General features: G+C 36.5%; 1 protein-coding gene across 5 annotated transcripts in view; it reads right to left on the bottom strand.

The window, feature by feature from the left end:
* pax7a (paired box 7a) overlaps positions 1-18,652 on the bottom strand; it is a 180,406-nt gene extending 161,754 nt beyond the window's left edge. For 2 of the 5 annotated variants that reach the window (XM_057846864.1, XM_057846868.1), the window contains exons 1-4: positions 18,163-18,652; positions 16,747-16,982; positions 15,631-15,775; positions 15,311-15,439 (exon numbers count right to left, since the gene is read on the bottom strand). In XM_057846864.1, coding sequence (XP_057702847.1) covers positions 15,311-15,439; positions 15,631-15,775; positions 16,747-16,982; positions 18,163-18,247 — 595 coding nt within the window. In that variant the 5' untranslated portion in view covers positions 18,248-18,652. The remainder of the gene's footprint in view (positions 1-15,310; positions 15,440-15,630; positions 15,776-16,746; positions 16,983-18,162) is intronic. The other 3 variants (XM_057846865.1, XM_057846866.1, XM_057846867.1) reach the window with 3 other exon arrangements.
* Positions 18,653-24,950: the final 6,298 nt, after the last annotated feature.

Genomic DNA, 24,950 nt, shown 5'->3' with positions numbered 1-24,950 from the left:
AGGAAAAGCCGCTCAGGTTATGATTTCCGAGTCGGAGCCACAAGGGAACGTGCGGACAGCTGATTCCTGTCAGCCTCATTCATCTTCTCACAGCCAATTAAACATCAACGCTAACAAAGCGGCCAACGATTAAACGCCTCCGAGGAGACTTGATGGAAGGCTTGGCGGCGGAGAAGCTGACGGAATCATACCGAGAGCTGTTTCTAATACTATGTCTCTCCCGGGAGGCCTCAATAAGCTACCCATAATATTAGAAACAGATCTTTGAGTGACGCAATCTGTGCAAACTCAGACCACAGTGACAATTTGTACATCACTGACAGTGTCACTCAAAATTGAACATTATCTTTATGAAGCAGAGTGTTTGACACAATTCTTGTGGAGTAAGTAGCGTGTAAGGCCATGTTTTTTATTGCATCAGCAGATGATGCAGCCACATTAAGGCAGTAAAAGCACTTTAAGGTAGAATCTAGGGTTGGGCATAACATTTGACATGTTAATTTGTCAGTGTTGTTTTTGGCAGCCCTTTTCATTTTCGTCTTCGTCTTTTGGACGATAATACGTATTAGTCATATTTTAGTCTTCTCAAAATGTGTTTCCCTCCGTCTAGTTTTAGTTGATGTTTACTAAAAATCTTTTTGTCTGTAAAATTTTGAAAAATTACTCCAAAAATAGGGCTGCAACTAACAAATATTTTTATAATCGAATTGTTAATTGGAAAAATGTCACTTTTTTCAATGACTTTCACAATTTACCTTGAAGACATTTTAGGCTTGTTATAAGTAACAATGAAGACAAAATGGATGACTATTTGCCTCAAAAATAATATAATATTACAGCTTCCTGACTTAACTGCAGTCTACAACTGTGCTGCTTTATGTACATAAAACTTAATAAAGTTTTTGATAAAGGTTCTGAGTATAAAACATAAAAATAATTTCTCAAAACACAAAGCGCTGATATAAACTGTCAATTTATTTTCTTTAAACAAACTAAACAAAAAAAATCGAATAAGAAGGAGGCAGACTGTGATTAATCAGTTTTTCTTAATTTTTCAACAGTTGTTCATAAATACTGTACAATCCAAATCCAATTTCAAAGCACACTCTCTTGTGTGACGAGTTACAGTTTGAATGGAAGTTTGTGATGAATGCAGACTCTAAGATGTTATATGTTTTTTTCTTATAAAAAAAAGAAATGGGACAAGTTTACTATCGAACAACAACTCAAGTGCTAATATACTTCCCCAAAACAGAATACAAACAGACACTTAAGACACTGATTAGCACAGTCGCTAACTATATTAGCGCTCTGTGCTAAGTAGTAATGTCTCACCAACAAAGAATAAAAACAATACAATTACCTTCACTTACTCACCTCTGACAGAGGCGCACTCAATCTAACAACACAAAGGACAACTTACTGTAACTCTCCACATTTCGTAATATTATTGATTCAACCACCCAACCTGAGTGTAACAGTGAACTCTCTCTCTCTTCGCTCTAATCACTGGCACGTGTGGGCATCCTCACATTACACACAAACAAGTAGCCAAACGGGACTGCTCATAGCTGCCAGCAAAAATGGATGATTGATCAATTTAATCTATTAATTGTTGCAGCCTTATCCAAAAATATATCAATAAATAAAGGTTTCCACCTATTTCGAATGAACAATGACAGACAAGCACATATTGTAGCATTTACAAATTATCACGTGATAACACAGACATAGCAGGAAAGCAGTACATTATTTTCAATTACCTGGACACCACGAACTGCATGTTAAAAAAAGCCAGCAAGTACAAGAGGGCGCTTGCCGTTAGCATTAGCATAATGCCAACGGGAACGTGAATGCTATGCAAAGGCTACGAGTTACATTTAGTGTGTAGTGATCACTCAGCACAGACCTTTAAAGGCTAAAGCAGCACTCCGTATTCTCTCTGGCCAAGATAAGAAAACAAATCTTACCGTGTATGCCTGTGTGCGAGCATTGAGAGTGGAGAGGACACTGCACTGGTGAGTGGGGAGTGGGGGGCACGGCACGTCACATGAGTGACACAACCAGACACTGCTACGATGAAAGCTAAATACACATAAAATGTCACATATTGTGAACACGTGACGATAACTATTGCACATTTTCGTCTCGCTCTCGTCTCTTCAGACGAAAACTGGCATTAGGCTCGTTATGTTTTAGTCCCCCAAAACACGTTTTTAGCATGTTATCGTCTCGTCATCGTCATGAAAAAAGTGATCGTTGATTAAATATTTTTGTTATCTTCATCGTTGATGACAAAAAAACACTGCAATTGGTCAATTAAGAGTTAATGTGAAATTGACATAGGTGGGTTGAGTCTCCAAAAATGTAACTCAAGTAAGAGTAGTGTTACTTTAAAAAAAAAAATTACTCAAGTAAAAGTATTCATCCAAATAATTTACTCAAGTACAAGTAAAAAACTTTTCAGGGAAAAGCATACTCAAGTAATGAGTAACTGCTTACAGTGTCTGTTTTTTTTTTGTTTTTTTTAACAATAGTATTTTTTTCAGCACGTCTTCTATATGAACTGCTTTTGTTATACTGTACTAAAACCTATTACATGACCATATTGGCCCAAAAGAAATACACAAAAATATTCGAATCTCAACGAGAAAGTTCTACATAAATGAAACATCACCCGCCCAAACAGCATGAGTTCTCTCTTGTGGAGAAAACGTATTTCTACCATGAAATTGAATCGATTATATCTCTGGTTTTCTATCGGTGCCAAATAAAAACTGGGACAGAGGTTGAAATCCGTGCTTTCGAGTAATGTTGATGGCAACGCTATATGTGTAATAGTTCGTTTTTTAATGGTTTTTTAAAGACGCAACATGATTGAACAGGCCGGTGAGCAGTGTTGTTAATCTTACTTTGAAAAAGTAATTAATTACAGTTACAAATTACTTCTCCCAAAAAGTAATTGCGTTAGTAACTCAGTTACCTGAATGTAAGAGTAATTAATTACTTGGCAAAGTAACTGGTGATAATTTTAGTGGGTTTTTTTCTCAAAAAAAAAAAAACAGGTCACACAATGTGAAGTTTAAAGGGTTTTGGGGACAATTAGCACTAGCCCAATTCTTTACCCTAAACTTAACTAGACACAGGGGTATTGCGGATATTGCGATAACTAGATACGGTAGTAATCTTTGCCATGTGTGGAAGTCATTTAATGTGAGTCAACCGTTAAAGTTGTTAAAATTGCTCCCGTTATTGCATTAGTTCCCTTCCGTCTATTTTCGACTTGTGTAAGTTGTAAAACTGTTTCATCATTTAAAGATAGATTTAAGTTAAGTTTTGCCGATTTAGGAGCATTTTGGATAAAAAGTTACTTAGGTCTGCTGGAAAGGTTCTCAGAGCCTTCCTGAGAAGTCTACTGCTTTAAGATGGCGGCTGTTTACTAACGCATTTAGTTCTTTATTATGCATGTTGCTAATGCCGCCGTGTCTGTCTTTAGCATCAAGTTCTGTATATATGTGATATCTACCGAAGCATCATGTGGGCGTAGTTTGTAGGCTATCGGCTACAGTCAGGTATCATTGGAGCCACCTAGCATAGTAACATCGCGTTTGCAACGGCGTCACACTCCCTTGCCTCCTCCCCACTCCTGCTCTGCTTTCAGCAGATTTTTGCTGTCTGCTAGCATGGCATCCATAGGCGTGCTGTTCTCTTGTTGCCGTGTAACCATTCCTTCGTTCTGTCAATATGTACTAGCTAGCGCAGCTAAAACTTCGGTAGACATCATCATAAATTGTAGTTGTGATGCCATAACCAGAATTGCTCTTTAAAAAAAAACATGTAAAATTCCATTAGTTAAGTCCTTTTTTGACATGGTCACCATTTCACTCACATAGACAGTTCTAGAACTCATTCTAAGCATTTAGGAACAAGTTATAAGGATCATTCCACTTCACTGTGGCTTATTAAACAGTTAAAACATCTGCCTTTTTTTCCTGACTATTTAACCTATTGCAATACAGTTTTTTTGTTTGGTTTTTATTTTTAACTCATTGCCTACCATTGACGTCCAATTCATTTGAACTGGGAGCACTGTCAGTTAATGATCATGTTTCAGTGCCATTGTTTTGTTGCCAGACTCTTCCAATCAAACAGATTAGACATCTAACTCCGTCAATGGCAGCCAATGAGTTATTGATGGCCCTAGTGTTGTTAATCGTTGAGTGAAGTATTCTTTGACGGGGTACTTGTTGCAAAGTGTTGAAAAGTTATGAGCAAAAGAGCAGAAATCTGTCTTCCACAACGTGAAAATTGGATAGGAAATCAAACACAGGCCTAATGAAAGACGGCCAATGTTTTTTTCGTGACAGGATACCTGGAGGGGGTGTCACTTCCTGTTTAATTTGTATCACATGGCGCGAAGACCCCAAGCGCACTACTCCATCCAGAATGAGCCGACTGAATGGTGGATGCAAATAAAATGATGTTATTAAACATCACAAGCTAGTGACATCACACAAACACACCGCGCCGTGCTCTCTGGGAGCAGGAAGTGTTAACCTTCAAGTGCTTCCCGACAATGCTCGATCACAAGACACCACCCCTCCCCGTCAACGAGGGGAGAAATTGAATCCCTTTAAGTTATTAAGCAGGAAAGGATTATAAAAGGCTCTTTATAGAAATGAGCTAGAAATCCCCATGTCTTCCTCTGTGTACACTTTTTAAATTTCCCACAAGAAGCCGGGGAGGGGAGATTGGCCCTTTTCATGAGGAGAAACCACAAGAGATGGGGGAAACCTTTTTCTTCTTCTTCTAGTCATCGTCCCACTTGGTAAGCGCGCACTTTAATTAATAGACAGCCTTGAGAGGTATCACTGTCAGTCGGGATAATGGCACCCAGAGTGTTTGTGCCCCCATGAATATTTGTGATGTGATCAAAGTCAACGTCTAAGCCCGCTTCCCCTTTTATTTATTTTTTTAGATATATATTTCTGTCGATGCTTAAGCCGCTGACACTGAAATGTCACTCCGGGTTCGGCGGGCCCGTACCCGTACACCCAACCCCCTCTCCCTATCGCTCCGTTCCTTTTTATGTGTTGTGTTCCCAACTTGCTGACGCTATTTTAAAAACAACGTTGTTCAAGAGCTCTCATTTAGCATGTTCAGCTTTTGCCACAGAATGGAATTACACTGTTGGCCAAAAGTAAGCACCTGCAATTCTGTCAGAAAATACTCCGTTTCTACTAGAAAAGGCTTTAGTAGTAATATCGTCATTTATTTTGCTTGCAACGAAAAAACACAAAACACAATGGGGAAAAAATTAAATCATTATCATTTTTCACAAAACTCCGAAAACAGGCCAGACAAAAGTATCGGCACCCTTTGAAAAATCATGTGATCCCTCTCTAATTTGTGTAATTAACAGTACCTGTTACTTACCTGTGGTGGCAATAACTAAATCACACTTGCAGCCAGTTAAAATGGATTAAAGTTGACTCAACCTCTGTCCTGTGTCCTTGTGTGTACCACATTGAGCATGGAGAAAAGAAAGAAGACCAAAGAACTGTCTGAGGACTTGGGAAGCAAAATTGTGAGGAAGCATGGACAATCTCAAGGCTACAAGTCCATCTCTAAAGACCTGTCTACCGTGCGCAGTGTCATCAATAAGTGTGAAACCCATGGCACTGTGGCTAATCTCCCTAGATGTGGACGTATATATAATATATATAATATATAAATATTTTAACAAAAGATTGTGCGTGGATAAAGAACCTCGACTAACATCCAAACACGTTCAAGCTTTCCTGCAGTCCCAGGGTAAAACAGTGTCAACCCATACTATCCGTCGGCATCTGAATGAAAAGGGACTCTATGGTAGGATACCCAGGAAGACCCCACTTCTGACCCAGAGACATAAAAATAAGACAGGCTGGAGTTTGCCAAAACTTACCTGAGAGAGCCAAAAACGTTTTGGAAGAATGTTCTCTGGTCAGATGAGACAAGAGTAGAGCTTTTTGGGAAAAGGCATCAATATAGAGTTTACAGGGGGAAAAAACGAGACCTTCAAAGAAAAGAACACAGTCCCCACAGTCAAACATGGTGGAGGTTCCCTGATGTTTTGGGGTTGCTTTGCTGCCTCTGGCACTGGACTGCTTGACCGTGTGCATGGCATTATGAAGTCTGAAGACCACCACAAATTTTTCAGCATAATGTAGGGCCCAGTGTGAGAAAACTGGGTCTTCCTCAGAGGTCATGGGTCTTCCAGCAGGACAATGACCCAAAACACACTTCAAAAAGCACTAGAATATGTTTTGAGAAAAAGCACTGGAGACTTCTAAAGTGGTCAGCAATGAGTTCAGACCTGAATCCCATAGAACACCCGTGGACAGATCTGAAAATGGCACCATTCAAATCTCAGAGACGTGGAGCAGTTGGCCAAAGAAGAATGGCAGTTATTTTGTCTAAAGGTTGTGCTACCAAGTATTAGGCTGAGGGTGCCAGTACTTTTGTCCTGCCTATTTTTGGAGTCTTGTGTAAAATGATAATGTTTTTTTTTTAATTGCAGGCAAAATAAATGAAGATATTACTACCAAAGCATTTGTAATTGCAATAATTTTCTGAGAGAAATTGAGCATTATCTGACAGAATTGCAGGGGTGCCAATACTTTTGGCCAGCAATATATATATATATATATATATATATATATATATATATATATATATATATATATATATATATATATATATATATATATATATATATATATATATATATATATATATATATATATATATATATATATATATATGGCAGAGAACAAAGACAAGGCTGAAAAAGCATTTTCTTCCTTTGCCCCACCCTTTAAAATAAACTGCTGTATTTTAAGCCAAAAGAACTTTTGTGTTTGATAGAACGATATGTCTATATAATGCCATAGCAGTTTAATGGCACATTAAGCCCCCAAACTATTTTCTATTTGTCCGTTTTACCCTGGAGACCCCCGTTTACAGACACCAGGCAACCGCTTTTGTTTCAACCCAGCCATAAAAATAAGGTAAGTGATTATATTTATTATTCGGAATGTCTATCATTTTTAGATTATAATCATTAATTGATGTCTAATATTTAGTTTTAAAAAAACGACTTTATGAAATTATTCACTCGCATATTTTAAACTTTTAAACAAATTACGTCGGATGAAAAAAATAGTGTCTGTAAATTGGTCACGGATATCCACCTTATAACTATCGCTTGATTGTATTTTTTTGTTTGTTTGTTCGTTTTGTTTTTTTTTTTGTTACTGTCACATTTTCCCCGATATTTTAGATGATAAATAATCGATCCAAACAAAGGGGGTAAAAAAACGTTTAAAAGGGTAAATATTTGAAAAAGAAACTATAGACCACTCCCTGATTTCTGCATTGCAAACCTTGTTATAATACCGTGTTTCACCCATAAAATCCCAAAGAAGTCCGGCTGTGGCCATTCACAACTGTGTCTTGACACTCTGTGAGCCATGCTATACTGAGTTTTTGGATCGAAACAAGGTAAGTACGGATAATATCTCGTTAAAATCATGGTATCTTTAACTATGCTCTCTCATGCTCTCACCTCGAGTTAGGGTTTTGGGTTTTATTTTTATTTTATTTTTTTTTTGTAAATGCCCTCATGTTAAAAATTGTTCTTCCCCCATAAAATTGAGATTTTAACCTTTCTAATAATGTATCACACATGCATAGAGGACAATTTTGAAATTAGGCCAAATTGGTGGTCTCAGAGCGGAACTTCAAGTCACCTGAGTGTTTTTGTATATATATATATAGATAGATAGATAGATAGATAGATAGATAGATAGATAGATAGATAGATAGATAGATAGATAGATAGATAGATAGATAGATAGATAGATAGATAGATAGATAGATAGATAGATAGATAGATATACAGTATATATATATATATATATATATATATATATATATATATATATATATATATATATATATATATATATATATATATATATATATATATATATATATATATATATATATATATATATATATATATAACTTTCATCGGATTCAAACAGCGAGAATTTTTACCAAAGAAAGAAATGTGGGAATAAAAATTGCAGTAAAGAGGCACAATCCAGATGTGAATTTAAAACCTCGAACGCAAAACCTAGCAGATAATCTTTAGTACAACTGTACTCACTGACCATTTCATTAGGTACACATAAGGAGAACTGATAGGGGGAACCGTTGCCTAATTGACATTTTCAGGGAGGTATTAGAAAAAATATAATGATTTGTATATGATATTGGTTGAACACTGTATTTACAAATGTGTGTGGGTACAGCTTCATCTGAGGAAAAAAATGTACTGCATTTGGAGTGTGATTCAATGCAAAATAGTCATTTAAAAAAGAGGATTAAAAAATATACTAGTATACATGCATGTAGAAACGGTACTTATTTGAATACATTGCAAATGCATTACTTATAATTGAAATATAATTTGATAGTTCAGTTCAAAAAGTGAAACAATAGTCACTGCAATGAAATATTTGATGATTTCTCTCATACTATTTAAGATATTATATCTGTGGTCATACGTATTGAGACACGTTTCGTATACTGATTGGTGACGAGTGTCAAAACGTTTATACATATATTGATGATTAAGATGAGCTTTGAAATAATAAATCACAATTAGGATACACGCTCTAAAAAAACAATGCTTCAGATGTCCTTTATTGCATTCTTCTGCAAAAACACACCTCCTTAAAACGAGTTAGATTGTTTTCAGTTTAAATTTGCTAGAAATAAGTGAAATTATCTGTCAGTGCTTCAGATAATTTTTACTCACTTATATTTTTGAAATAAGAAAAATAGCTAGCTGAAAATAAGTTTATAACAGACTGATTTTAAGCAATAAATTAGTATTTTTAATCTTCAAAAAAAGCTTCTTTGTCAGAAATGTTCATATTTTTTTCTTGATTTAGCTGAAAAAAAATGGCCAACTTTTAGATATATGGGTTTAATAAGAACAAATACTAATATTTGCTTAAAGTAAGTAAAATAATCTGACGCATTAATGCGTTAACTAACATTCAAAACAAGTTGGAGAAAATGATTTGACAAGACTTGAGAAAAAAATCTCATTAGGACACTATAAATTTGCAGTGTAGTCTGAAGTCCTATGATCAGTAAGTACTCACTTTTTTACTTAAGTAAACGTACACTGGAAGTGGATTTACTTGATAAAATCATTGTAACAATTTGCACTTATATTAAGTAAATTTTACTGCTTGTGAACGAGCAAAATTGTTACAATGATTTTATCAAGTAAATCCAGTTTTTTTTGGGGGGGGGGTTGTTGGTTTTTTTCAGTCGACACTTCAACTTTATAGCGTCTTGATTAGATTATTTTTCTTAAATCTAACAAAAATCAATCTAATTCTTGGTCATTTTTCACCTAAATCAAGAAAAAAATGCTTTCAAATAATGTTTTGAACAATATCTATTCTTGGATAATTTTTTAAAATTAAATATGCTAATTTACTGCCTAAAATAAGTCTGTTAAACTTATTTTCAGCCAGCTATTTTTCGTATAGCAAGAAATCAAAGGATAAAATTTACTTAAAGCACTGGCAGATAATTTCACTCATTTCTCGTGGATTTACACTGAAAACAAGGGAATTTAACTAGTTTTAAGGAGGTGTACTTTTGCAGTGTACAGATACAGGTGCAAAAAAAATGACCTAAGTAAAAGTACAATTATCTAAGAAAAAAATACAGTACTCAAGTAAAATTACATGCTTTAAAATTTACTTTACAAGTAAAAAGTAAATGTATTTTCTCCCGATTCAAAAATGTAATATAAATACAGAGATCTGAGTCAACATATAATAATTAAAAAAAAAAAAAAAAAAGAATCAGAAAATGCATCAACTGCTCAGTTTTATTTAAAACTATGAAGAATGGTGAAAACCTAGCAATATTGTAAGTAATGTTTACTCAAAGTAAGTGGAATAATCTGACGCATGAATGTGATAACTAGTTTTTAACACTCAAAACAAGTTGAGAAAATTATTTTACTATATATAAGAAAAATAATCTGATTAAGACGTGATAAATTTGCAGTGTGCATATAGCTGGGATGCGGACCTTCGTTGTGGTGGTTTAAAAGGTCTTGGCACCCTTGTTTCTAAGAGAGAGCCAAGTGTTTTGGAATTTTTTTTTTTTTTTTTTTTTTTTTAATTCAATGCAGTGCTAGACTTGCCCAGTACATATTATTATTATTATTTATTAGTATGGCTACGATGATGATTAGTGAGCAAAGTGTCTAGCGTAGCCGCATGGTGCCCCCGCGTATAATAAAGAGCGATGTAAATTCCAGCAAGAAGTGTCTTGAGTGGCTGCGGGGACAGAGGAGGTTAATCCGAGTTTAATGCAGTGAAGCGCAGCGCGGGGTCTTATGATGGGTGTGTTATCTCTGCCCACCATTTGGGTGCTCTCCCCTCTCCGTTCCCAGCCAAGCCAAATAGCTCGCATGCACGGATGGAGTTGTGCACTCTCACTTTCACTCTCTCTCTCTCCTCTGCGCCCGAGGAAAGAAAACGTTATTAATAGCTAAATAACTCGCCCATACTTTCACTGAATCTCTCACACACTGTTCCAGATGGATTTGTTTGAAGTGCGCTCCAGCCCCCCCAAAACCCCTGCATGCGCACCCCCCACATCATCCTCCTCCATTCATGGAGCGAGGCTTTAGAGCCCAAATGTAGCCAGCATACATTTAAGAAAGGGAAACTTTTCAAACACTCATTCGCGCGTCAAAGGACGACATGCAATCAAATAATACTTTGTTTGTGCGCACCCCCAAAACCTTAACCCCCAAATTAAACCCTGTTCGTGTGCACCTCTCTGTCACTTCCCCTCCCTCAAACTGCGAAATAATCCCACCTGGCATCTGTTTAATTAGATTGAGGACCTCTGCTAATCCGGCGATTTGCTCAAGTGTCCATCGCCTGTCGCCGCATGCGTCACTTTTACAGTTTGGCAGATGTGCATCATGCAAGACCAAATAAAGGTCGGCAGAATAATGGAACACAGCACGCATGGTGCCAACGTATCAGAAATTTTACAGTTTTAGTCCCCCAAATTTATTGCAGTTTTAGTTTACTTCATATATCATATTTTATTTCACTGTATTTTTAAAGTGGATTTTATGAACATTGTTCCGTGAGAAAAAACGTTTTTAAATTTTTTTTTTTTTCATGAAAATTGACACGAGGTCGCATTTTTATTTATTTATTATTATTATTATTATTATTATTATTATTATTATTATTATTATTATTATTTTGTACATCCAAATGTCCTGATTTGATTAAATATATACTTATTAGTGGTAACTTTTACAGTATTTTATGTTATTATATAGGATACATTTAGAAAAATATTAATAAAAAATAATAATAAAATTATAATAAAAATACTTTAACTGAGTCGTTATTCTCGTAAAGGGGTAAACGCATTTTTATCATTATTATTATTATTATTAAAAGGTTTTTAACATTTATTCAAATAGCATTTCTGTTGTTATTTTCATATTTTGCTTTATTTATTTTTTTCTGTTTTTCAATGTCTGAAGAAGGTAACTTTTATTTTTTGGTTTTTTAGTCAATATCAAAATTCAACAATTTGTTTTCATCATATTGGTGGTATACATTTATGAATCATGATTATTATATACATATTTGGGTTTATTGTTGTAGCGTGTTCATGTTAAAAACAATTTTTAAAAAATAATGGTAATTTTCAAGCAGTTACATGTAAATATAATCTATTACATTTACTTCATAACTTCTTGCCTTTTGTTATCAATTACTGCTAATAATAGTGCTCAAAACAAGACTAAAAACTGAATAATACTCCACATATTTGAGTGCATTTGAAAAAGAAAAACCAAAAAACATTGATAATAACAATGGAATTACGTAATTTTCAAGGAGTTGGTAATATTTCACTTTAAAAAAAAAAGGTTTGTGTGTCTCTTGTAAATTTGAGTGACACTCGTCCAGGTAGAATTTCTAAATTTCTCCCGTCCGAACATTTCTACATACAGAATTTTCAGGTTAAGACACGCCTCAACAGAAAAATATTGCTTCTTGTTACGAAAATTTTTCGGGATACGAAAGGCAAAATACATTAAGGCTGGTACTTGCAGCTCCCAGAATTTACTATACGTTAACATACTTATAGCTGCTCTATCATTGGCTATTGCCTAGCATTTCTGGCATCCAGTTGTCTAAGAGGGACCTCTACTGTATGTGTGTATCCCAGCGTCCTCTTCATTCGCACCTCGTGTTCCGACAGCTTTGCATGAGTGTATTAACTTTTATTCTTTATTCTTGTTTTTTAGATTACGCACAACACTGATTTGGGGTTTATTGTGCAATAATCTAACTGTAACATGTATTTGTTACATGTTTTTGATGCATTTTTTTAGGCATTATAAAATATTTGTTTCTTAGGCTTGGAAGGCATTAGGGCATTTACATGTAACAGGACTCTGCATATAGAATTTTCAAATTATGAAACTACTTCCAAAACCGAAATTTCGTAAATAGAGGAATCATTGTATTTTAAATCACATTTTGCAAGCTATGTTAGGTCTATTCGGGTGGGAAGGGAGGTCTTTGGCCATGCAAATGGACCCCAAGCCACATTTTGGACAGCTCTACTTCCCACCCTCTGATCTCTCATTAAAAGACCCGACCATAATAAGGTTAGCAGTTCGAACACTCATTTTAATGAACTCCCGATTAGAGCAGGAATAAATCCGTGATGTAACCTCCAAAATACGTTCAATAAACAAGCAGATAAATAAATAAGAAGGACTTAAAATCTGTAGACGCCAAAAAGAGAGCGAGTGGATGGAAAAGAGGAAAAAAAAAACTCATGAATTTTTCCGCCCTGCAGGGCAAGCCTGTACGATGTGAGCTCGGCTCTGAGATGAAAGTGAAAAGAAATAAAAGGCTCCGTTTAATCTGCTTTAAAACCCCTCTCTGCACATATAAGGGGGCTGCGCCGCGCACCGCGAGAGTGAGCGGCTGATTGGGGATAAATACATTTGGGAGCGTGCCCGCCAGCTATTACACCCGGTGCGAACACGTAGTCACCTATTCAAACGAGCCTCGTCTCCGCAGCTCCCCGCTAATAAGTATTAACATTATGACTATTATTAAAAGCCATCCGGATGCATGGCGCGCGTCTTCCTATGCAGCCTAAAATGGGGCAAAAACGCCATTACGCGTGTGTTGCCTGCTTTTTATATAGAGTCGTAATTCTCTCTCTGGTTTCAAGCACCACGGGGACACATGTAGCAGCAAGGGGAATTATGGGATGTTTGTATAAATCAACAGGAAAGCGATGGGTGCGTAAAACCATGCAGGACACTCGGAGCAGAATTTCCTTGGAAAGCGTGGCGTGGCAAAGGGGCAGAGGGAAAAAAAGAGAGCGTTTTCACGCTATCAAGCCATTCCATTCTAACCAGCCATTATATGAAATTACAAAACTATATAGCAGCGGGGCGTGTTGAATTATTCATCTCCTTTTTTATGGGTCCCCCTTGCCCTTTTGTCCAAAGTTTTGGCGTTTGTTTGAATGGGAATGGACGCGCCTGCAGTGGAGAGCTTCTCGCTGCTCTGCTTTCCAGGATTCTTGCTTTTGTGGCCCCATGAGAATAGTTTAAAATGGTGGGGGGGGGGGGGGGGGGGGGGGGGGGGGAATGGTTGTTGAGGTTCATCTTCAAGTTTGAAAGGGGACTGCAGCTGTCTGACAATTTATTATTGTTTAGAGTTGAAATTAATCCAATGCGGTCCAAGTGCATTTTAGTCAATTGTGGTTGGCGTGTTGCGCGAGTGACATAAGAAATAATTAAAGATCCAAATAATTGGGAAAAATCCTGTTGTATGCTAATGGTCTTAAAATATTTGTTTGATGTACATGCCTGTGACAGCGGGGAAAGTTTTGTTTTTTATTTTTTTTTTAATCGTTTTTTTTTGTTTGTTTGTTTTGTTTTGTTTTGTTTTTTGTTTTTTTGTTTTTGTTTTTTTGTTTTTTTTGTTTTTTTGCTTTTTTTGTTGAGGGGGAAAAGTGTCATATTTCTGTAATTCCGTCAAATCTGAATAAATACATTCAAACACAAATAATTGAAAAAAACAACGACTGAGACGCTTAGAATTTTTTGTAGCCATTTTAGTACTTCAAAATTGTATTTTGCATTTTCTATATTTTGCAGTTCATTCCATAATTGCATATATCTATAATTGCTGTTTTGTTTTGTTTTGTTTTGTTTTGTTTTGTTTTGTTTTGTTTTGTTTTGTTTTGTTTTGTTTTGTTTTGTTTTGTTTTGTTTTGTTTTGTTTTGTTTTGTTTTGTTTTGTTTTGTTTTGTTTTGTTTTGTTTTGTTTTGTTTTGTTTTGTTTTTTACCATGATCAGTTCAGGACGTCTCCTAAATAATGTTTTTTTCCCCCTCTTTTCCGATATAACCATTAAATGTAATCCATATTTTAGGTCAAAATTTTTGAAGTTTCAGTTTAATTATGAATAAACAAGTTGGATAATTGATAATGTCATAATATATTCATTATTATTTTCTACCCACGTTTCCTTACAGATTGGCTACAGATTGCCCCCCCCCCCCAAAATGTTAATTTACATTGAATACGTTCCACCCCAAATTTTGGCTTTTGCGTAATTACGCATGGGGACCAGTGATTGAGCATCTATTTAAAATATTGAAAATTTCATTCAAAAATCGATTTCATGTAGTTTTGTGGGTTATTGATAATAGTAAAGCTCCCTTTGATTGAGTTTGAGTTATGATATATTACAATTTTTCCTCCTATATGACGAGATAAGGTATTGAAATCTAATTGAATTGAGGAAATTGAACAAAATATCTATTGATCCAATGAGCGTAAATTGATTTCCACTTAAAAGTAACAAGTGGTGAAAATGATGCGACCTTGAGTAACGTGGACAGCAGCATTTTTGCCAATGAATGGCCGAGCGTGTCTATGAACGAGGCGGAATGAGCCGACACAAAAGGAATTTCGCTGCTAAATACCTTCCTGCCAGGGTTCTCATTAATAATCGTGAAGTGAGCGAGTCCCAAGAGGACGCCTCGGAAGAATGGGAACTATTTGGGGAAATTTTTCTTCCTTACAGAGGTGACTGAGGCTGACAAGACATGCAAGTAGAAGCCATTAAGGGCCCATAAGGTTGCTAACTTACATTTATCACCGAGGATGCCATCGATGCTATGCTTTGTTTTCTTTTCTCCGTCTTCATCCTTCTTATCACAGTCATCCTCGTCATCTTTTTTGCCAAATCGGGCCCTCAAAACGCGGCTGATGGAGCTCACTAATGGCAACAAGAAGGTAAATGGGTGATTAGCCCTTAAAACCCAGAACACAACCATATAATCTCATTTTAAGAAGGACACTGCACACAAGTCAAGCATATTTTGCAGGCATATCGTCTTTTTGACGACGAGTGATGCTGCACTTGTAGGCTCCTACGATAAGGTTATTAAAAGAAGAATTGCAGCTTACCAGATGAAGCCTCACCTGAAGGAACTGTGCTTCTGTCGCACACCCCGTCCTTCAGCAGCTTATCCCGGATCTCCCAGCTGAACATGCCCGGGTTCTCGCGCTTGTACTCCTCGATCCTCTTCTCCACGTCGGGAGTGGCCACCTGCTGCAAGAACACGGGAGAAGGGCAGCGTTTTATTGAAGCTGCATGGCACATATGTTGAATTTGGACTTCATAGAAAATCTAAAAATTTAATAAATGCTTTTTTTTTTTTGCATTTCAATTCCATGCACTTTCAAACTAATGCACCATATCAATTGTTTCAAAAACAGACTCCGATTATTTTATGATGGCCATTCAAATAATTGTTCATAAATCGGACTGGTGCATTAAATGATCACATCATTACAATACAATATTCAATCAAATACATATTTTGGAAAACAAAAAGAGGTGCGATTTAATTACTATTCGACTGAATTGACTAACTCAATGAAACAATATTTTTTAAAGGGAGCTCAATATGATGCACTTTTTTGTGCAAGCATGGCCAATTTATACTGTAGTGATTGCAAAATGAATAGACGATTAATAAAAGGACAATAAAAACTTCATTAAATATAGGTTATTGGCTCATGTTGCATCGCCTCGTTGTACCTAATTTAATGACCATGGATTTACAACATGCTAATGAATATTTATTTTATAAATGAATGGCACAACGGACGTCATAATATTTCCATGCAGTGCAGGTGCATGTACCTATGATGTGCATGCAGGGAATATTTCAAATGAAATCAGTATATAATCAGTCCGAATAATAATGAACTAAGCAATGCTATTGTTTTTTTTTGTTTGTTTGTTTGTTTTTTACCATGCAGCGTACCTAATATTATGGCATTAGAAGAAAATGAACAGACAAATCTGGATATTCCAAATCGACGATTTGCACACTTCCTATCATAATTCATATATGAGCAGCGTAAATTGCACGAATAATAGTGGATTTTTTAAAATTTAAATTCTTGACCAATTAAAAAATCGAGAAATTATTGCCCTAATATTCTTGATTTGGCTGCATCGGAATCCATCGTACTTAATATTGTGACCAGCGGTTCGTCCCCGTGTACACTCACCCTGGGCTTGCTGCCTCCGATGGCCCCCGGGCGGATGGAGCCTGTCTCCTGGTACCGGCAGAGGATCTTGGACACGCAGCCGTGCGAGACGCGCAGTTGTCGCGAGATGACGCACGGCCGAATCCCGTGGTGGGCCATCTCCACAATCTTGTGCCGGATGTGGTTGGGCAGCGGCCTCCCGTTGATGAACACGCCACCCAGCTGATTGACCCGGCCCTGGCCCAGTGGGGTGGAGACTGCGTGGGCGACACACGTGCGGGGTCATCGTCACGACAAACAAAAAACAACAAACCTTTCGTTTTGGTATTATTATTTTTTTTATTTAATTGGGCGCACGATTCATCCGAGACTGCTCCCGGCGCCTCAATTCCACGACTGGAGAGCCACAGTGGAGAGGCTGACACTTTGCCACCTTGATTATTCCTAGTCATGCTGTCCAAATATTGATGTGATCCTCCAACGTTTCTCCCGTGGCTTATTTGCCATTTGCAGCAGCGGCCCTCTCGAGCAAATCCACGGCCAACTCGCAAAGCAGACGCGTGTCTGTGTGTGAGTGCGTGTGTGTGCGCGCAGGCGCGTGTGATCTCCTTCCCCACTTGAGCACGAACGTGGCCCTAATGGGAAAACGGTTGCCATAAATGCATGCAAATACAAAAAAGTGGTCTTCAGACTCATCCTCCTACAGCCGAATGATCCAGACAGCTCGAGTGTGCGTGGGGACTTGTCGCCAAATTAACAATTAGATTGCCTCTTTTGGCGGCTCGATCGGACCAGTGTGTTTTTTAATGTTATTAAAACAGACACTTGTATTTTTGGTGCTTTTTAATTGTTTTTAAATCATCGTAATATACCCCTCGTCCATTTGCGAAATGGATTTGCATTTTAGGAAATGATGCGCAATGTTGTTTTTTTAGTACTAAAAAGTGTGGTATTCAGTAACGGAATAAATCCGTTTGACGGCGTAAGCAAATAAGAAAAGACACCGAAAATGCTTATTTATAGGAATATTACAATAAAAACATTATGCTTGAGTATATTTTTATACTTTGAAAATGTTTTAAGATATCAGCAAAAATGCATCGAAAGAAAAATCAAAGCACTGATAATCAGTAACCTTCAAGCTCATGTAAAAATTCAGTAAACATAATTCCAACTTTAATGTTGCAAAAACAGGAAGATTCGTGTTCCTTTTAATGCTATTAGCACAAATTTGATACATGACTCATTTGGCTTTATTATTATTATAATTTAATAATAATTTATAATTAAATTAGAAACGTGTAATCTTAACGTCTGATATAACATTAATATAATATTATACAAGCACCGGCGTATGTGTCTTTTTTGTTTTGTTTTTAATTTATTTAATTATACCAATGTCTCTTAGGCAGCAAAAATTAATATTTGCCTTCTCACCTTCCAAAGGGAAGCCGGTTCGTGGGTAGTTCTGTCCCGGCGTGGGGCGGACCATCCGAGGCACTGTTCCGGGTAAAGTAGCCATCCTGCAGCTACTGGGTCAGCAGCACCACCAGCACAAAAACAAACAATAAGGACTCGCAGCAGCTCTTACAAAGTCCAAAATTCAAGGAATGTCTTGGTGGAGAGTTTGTGGGGAAAAATGCTCAGAAATCAAAAATTTTCGGCTAAATTCCAATCCCGGGTGGATAAACTGGACGAGGTTCATATAGAAGAAGCGAAGGGAATAATAATGAAACGTAAGGGTACACACACACACGCACCCAAAAAAAAAAATCACTGTATAATTAAAAAATAATAATGAGTCAAGTAGGCAACTGGGAGTTGACAAAATCAGGCACCCTTGTCCCCTTGATGCATTTGGCGTGAGTCTAATGTCTGCTGGATGCGTGGTAGTAGTTGAAGTGGGCAACTTTAGTGTACACGTCGTGGGAGGAGACAGCCAAGCGCTCCCATAGGCTCCCGTGGCCTTCTCCTTTTTGTACTCAAAACGAGTGGGCTCAGCCTGAAGCCACGGCGACCAATCACAGGGCCGCGTTGGACTTTTTAATACACTGCTGCCGCCACCACTATACCATCATCCTTCTCATCATTCTCGGCAGCTTTCTCATCCTCCATCACAAGAGCTTGCACTGCTCAAGAAACAACCATCGGAAATGGGAATAATTTTTTAAATTGGTACATTTTTCCATTTTAAATGTCGGATAAATGTGTATGTATATATTAAACGCCCCCCACCGAAAAAAAATTGAGCCCCAAAATAAAGTATTAAACCAATTTCATTATCAATAAAATACAAGCTTTTCTCCATATAGATAAAATAAGATGGTTATTCCGCAGATATTGAGTATTAAAGTACAACTTGTGCAAACCTTTCAGTAAATCAAATGATTTGAAATAATTAATTTTATTTTGAAAGGAGAAAATAAAGGTTGCGACTGAACAGAGGATGTTGAAAATTAAAATTAAAAATGAAAAAAATAAATAAAAACGAGTTCAAATTCTTAGTTTTTCTGTTTGTACTTTTAAAAAACTGAAAACACAATTTAAAGTGTCACGCTTTCATCGATAAATAATATGCATGATTAATTCATAATGTGCGCACAATATATATATATATATATATATATATATTTTTTTTTTTTTTTTTTTTTTATGTGTCTAGAATATTGTGAGTGTACATCACATTGAAATTTCCAAAATTCTTCTTAACTAACTTAACTATAAATTAGGGCTGTCAAAATTATCGCGTTAACGGGCGGTAATTATTTTTTTAAATTAATCACGTTAAAATATTTGACGCAATTAACGCACATGCCCCACTCAAACATTAAAATGACAGCACAGTGAAATGTGTACTTGTTGTGTTTTTCGGAATTTTGTCGCCCTCTGCTGGCGCTTGGGTGCGACTTCAGCACCCATAAGCATTGTGTAAGTAATTACTGGCATCAACAATGGCAGGCTACTAGTTTATTTTTTGAATGAAAATTTTACAAATTTTATTCAAACGAAAACATTAAGAGGGGTTTTAATATAAAAATTCTATAACTTGTACAAACATTTATCTTTTAAGAACTACAAGTCTTTCTATCCATGGATTGCATTAACAGAATGTTAATAATGGTAATGCCATCTTGTTGATTTGCTATAATAAACAAATACAGTACTTATGTACCGTATGTTAAATGTATATATCCAGCTTGTGTCTCATCTTTCCATTCCAACAATAATTTACAATAAATATGGCATATTTTATGGATGATTTGAATTGCGATTAATTGCGATTAATTACGATTAATTAATTTTTAAGCTGTAATTAACTCGATTAAAAATTTTAATCGTTTGACACCCCTACTATAAATAAACAATTATACATACATACTGCATACTGTACATATCAAGGGCATAGGTTTGCATAGGGACGGTAGGGACAAAACACTAGCAACTTTTCAGGATGCTCAAATTGTCCCCACCAACTTTTAAGCAACCTTATTTGCGCTATATAATGACTTCAGTTGTATAGTCATTTAGATTGTCTTCCCATATGTTTTAATTGATGTAATTGACCCCACCATAATTAAGTGAATTGTTTTTATTATGTTCTGACTTACATGTACCTCATTTCACTTGCTGAATGTGCCGGTCCATTGGCTGATGACTTGTAAAAAGACGTCAATGTTGTGAAAGTGGGGAACACACCAAAATAGATGGGTAGAGTAGCCAAAAATTTTACTCAAGTAAGAGTAGCGTTACGTCAAAATACCATAATTTTCGGACTATAAGCAGCTACTTTTTTCCTTCATTTTGAATCCTGCGGCCTATAGTCCAGTGTTGATTTATTTGTATTAACAGGTAACACTTTATTTGACAGTGGCGTCATTAGACTGTCATAAGACCGTCATAATTTTGACATGAAACTATCATGGGCATCACTCAATGCTTATGACAGATGTCATTAAGTGTCATCCGGCAAATTATGTCAAAAACTTCATTTATGTCCAGCTTGGATCTTTTTAAATCCACTCAAAAGTGTGATCATTTGCCGGATAACACTAAATGACATCTGTTATAAGCATTCATTAATGCTCATGACAGTGTCATGTCAGAAATCTGATTGTCCAATGAAAGTCTTATGGCACCACTGTCGAATAAAGTGTTGTCAAATACCATAACTAGCAATTAATGAAACAACTGAAACAGTAACTGAAGAAATAATTAGCACAGAAAATGAATTTTGATTTTTATTTATATTTGTAGCGCTGCAAGGCATGCTAGGAGGCATGTTGGACAACAACAGTGTTGACAGCAGGTGGCAGAAGAGGTTGACTGTCTCCCCCAAGGGAGCAGTGATGGCCAAATGAAGCTTCTTGAAGCAATGAAGCTTTGAAGCCAATTGGTTCAAAGCTTCATGGTGTTTTATTTGGTCTTATGACAGTCGTATGATGCCGCTGTCAAAAAAAGTGTTACTGGTTAATATCTTTTGGTGCAAACATCCCATATTGCAGTGATGACAGGTGCGGCTTATATTCCGGTGCGGCTTATCTATGAACAAATGGCATTTTCATGTCACATTTGGTGGGTGGCGGCTTATAGTCAGGTACACCTTGTAGTGCGAAAATTATGGTAACAAGCTTGTATGTATTGTGTATGTTAATATAATTTATGTTCAAATAATGCAATTTAAATTAGCTCATAAAATGCAGACATTTTTCCTGGAAGTTTTCAAAATGTTTCTTTAGTAGAACGGTGTAGGCTGAACCAATACGCATAAAAGGTAGTATAAGTCAATACAGATTTATTTTGCATTAATCATTAAGAATGTCCCATCCCCAGAACAAAGTGTACATGCAGGTTATGCCATATTGTCCCTACCAATGTTGAGCCCAAACCTACGCCCTTGGTTCATATAATAAATGTGTTTGTCCGCCCATACACACATGTGTGTCCTCGTGCATGTGTGTCAATGGCTGTGCCTGGTGGAGTGCAAATTTCCCCCAAACCTTTTTAGCCAGCGACAATTAGGGGAGTGTGCTGGGGGTGAAATGGCGATTTCACATATGCATGCAGCGTGAGCCGATGTGAGGAGGATGCGGGAGCCCCCTCCTCACCCTCCACTATGTTGCCCAGGGAGAAAGGGGGGTGCGCTGTGGGGTCTTAACCCAAGCATTAATCATGTGACGACCATTAATAGTGCTGTTAATAGCAAGTTAATGTTGCTCTTACAAGGAATCAACAGGTACACACTGTTCAAACAACGTAAAGTTATTTATTTTTTTTTTTTTAATCATGTAATTTGACTGTCTGTTCTTGCTGGTAACTCATGACTCATGATTTGTAGACATTGCTTTAATAAATCACTGTTGTTATTCCACATAATGAAAGCGTTAAAATAATCTCACAGGCATTAGTTTTAAAATATGAAAATGATAAAAATTTGGAAAGACCACAGGAGGGCTTCACCAAATTTATTTACAAATTTAAAGTGGACATTAGCCTGAACTTATCCAATGTTGCGTTTGTCCAAGCAGCCAGCAGGAAGAAATCCGTTCCATTTTGAGGTCTATAACTGTGGTTGTTCAGTTGTCACTTTTTGCCATTGTTTTGAAGTGTTGTCTAGGGTTTTTTATGATTATTTTTTAAAATAATCATTAAAATAAATAAAACAAATAAATTAATAAATAAATAATAAATAAACACAGTTGTCCTTTAGAGCAGTGTTTGTTATTGTACTATTCAATTTCAAAACATTATCTTTTCCTACCAAAAAAAATCAGTTGATGGCATCATGTCATGGCATGTCATGGCATGTCATATACGTCATGTGAAAAAATTAGAGCACCCTATTGAAGCTTGATTGTTTTGTAATATATTTGGTCATATGGATTTTTAATATCAATTTTAAAAAATATTGAGCCATTCAAGTAATAGAACTAAACAATTAAAACTGAAAAAAAGATTTTTTTTTTTTTTTTAATAACTTTCTGTAAAATGTGATTTTAAATAAATGCAATTTCTTTTAAGGAATAAATTAGGACACCCCCATATTAAGTCCCACTTAAAATGGCTAAAATCACACACAGCGGTATCACATCAGGTGCACATGATTAGAACACCATTACCCAGTGTTTTGAAGGAGGCTTGCTTGATTTAAACCTAACATTTAGTTTAGTGTGCTACTGACTTTTGACGTGAGAGAAAACACCATGCTGAGCTCAAAAGAGTTATCTGAGGCCTTCAGAAAGAAGGTTGCAGACAATTATGAGTCTGGTAAGGGATTTCAAAACATCTCAAAAGAATACGAAATCAGCCATTCCATTGTCTGGAAAATAGACTACAAGTGGAGAACATTCAAACTAACTGCCAACATGCCCAGGTCTGGCCGTCCAAGCAAGTTCACCCTGAGAGCAGACCGCAAGATGCTAAAAGGAGTCTCCAAAAACCCTAAAATTTCATTAAGGGACCTACAGCAGGCTCTTGCAACTGTTGATGTGAAAGTGAATGCCTCTACAATCAGAAAGAGACTTCGCATGTTTATTCTTCATGGGAGGTGTGCAAGGAGGAAACCTTTGCTCTCCAAGAGGAACATGAAGGCCAGACTGAAGTTTGCCAGAGCGAATGTAGACAAAGACTAGGGCTTCTGGAATCATGTTCTTAGGACCGATGAATCTAAAATTGAATTATTTGGACACCAGAGCAGAGGACATGTTTGGTGTAAACCCACAGCATTCCAGGAACCTGCTACCGACTGTGAAGCATGGTGATGGAAGTGTCATTGTTTGGGGATGCTTTGCTGCAGCACTCTCTTTTCCGGAGATAAAGAAAAACAAGATCAGACATTGATATGTGAACATTTCTTAATTAAGAACTTTATATTTAATGGGGTGTCCTTATTTTTTCAAATTGCTGTAGTGTGACAAGCTCTTCCCCTAGATAGGAGAATGTATAATTAATCTTCATTTCCACACTTTGACATTCAAACAAGAGAAAAACAGATTTATGTTTAAACCAAACAACCAGGTTTCACACAGACTAGATTTTAGTGTACACTGAAAAGTCATCAGTATTTTGATATACACGTACTTTTTGTGAATTCAGTCATTCCCGCACTACACCATCCACACTGCAGATCTATGATCTTCCTAGCCAACTTTTCAAGGTATTCCTGTTGATGCTTATATGTAATTCCTTATAAAGGTATTTGGTGCAAAACTTCTTATATCAAGTACAGGTAGTCCCCGGGTTACCGACGAGTTCCGTACCTACGCTGGCGACGTAACCCGAATTTCCTTCCCAGTAGGAATTAACCCTTTAAGTACCCCTAAATACCTCCAAAATCTCAAAATAACTATCCAAAAACATGTATTATATGTCATTGTACCGTCCTCACCAAGACGTTGGAGTTAAATCCTAGCTAGACAGTGAGCTAAGCTCCGGAATGACAATGTCAGACACCCGTGTGATTTGCTGACTTTATTGAGCTGCGCATGACATCAACACTTGCTGAATGATAATAAAAATGAAATTAAATCAGTTTTATCTTGAAGAACAGCAATTAATATTTGCATTTACTGTAGCTGCTGATTCAGGGTTATGATTTAGCATTAGCATCCGCATATTGTCAAAAACAATCACATGAACTCACCCCAAGTATTTGACCACAATTGGAAACAATAAACAGTACTAAAGGTTTTATATAGAGGTGTTGCCTCTGAGGATGCTTCACAAGCAACAAATGTCTTTCCCTTCTCTTTGTCACTGGGTTGCACAACTTCTTCGTGGGAGCAAAATACAAATGCGCTCTTCATTGTGTGCATACATTACAAAACAAAAATTAATATCATTAAAAATAAAATAAAATAAAATAAAATAAAATAAAATAAAATAAAATAAAATAAAATAAAATAAAATAAAATAAAATAGAGGGGATGAGAGGGCGACTGTTGATTGGCAATAACTAGATTTAGCCAAAGACTCCACCATCACCACCCAAAGACATTGCGCCAAGCCTTCCCGTAGGATGGCCAACTCAGGCAGAACGTTGACTTGGCTTTCACTGATATAAACTGAAACACACGTTGTATTCCAGTGCCGGATTTAGGTGGAAACAGGACGAAGGTTTTACTGCATGCATGCAGGCAGGAGTGTCCGAAGAGTTTGGTCAAGGATTCAACGTAACTATTATATTAAATAGCACAATGCATGTACTTTGAAACGTGAAAAAAAATCAA

Source organism: Corythoichthys intestinalis, chromosome 9, assembly GCF_030265065.1.
Source record: "Corythoichthys intestinalis isolate RoL2023-P3 chromosome 9, ASM3026506v1, whole genome shotgun sequence".
In the NCBI taxonomy this organism is placed as follows: domain Eukaryota; kingdom Metazoa; phylum Chordata; class Actinopteri; order Syngnathiformes; family Syngnathidae; genus Corythoichthys; species Corythoichthys intestinalis.
Note: the sequence above shows the minus strand (reverse complement) of the source record. Positions and strands in the feature narration are given on the sequence as shown.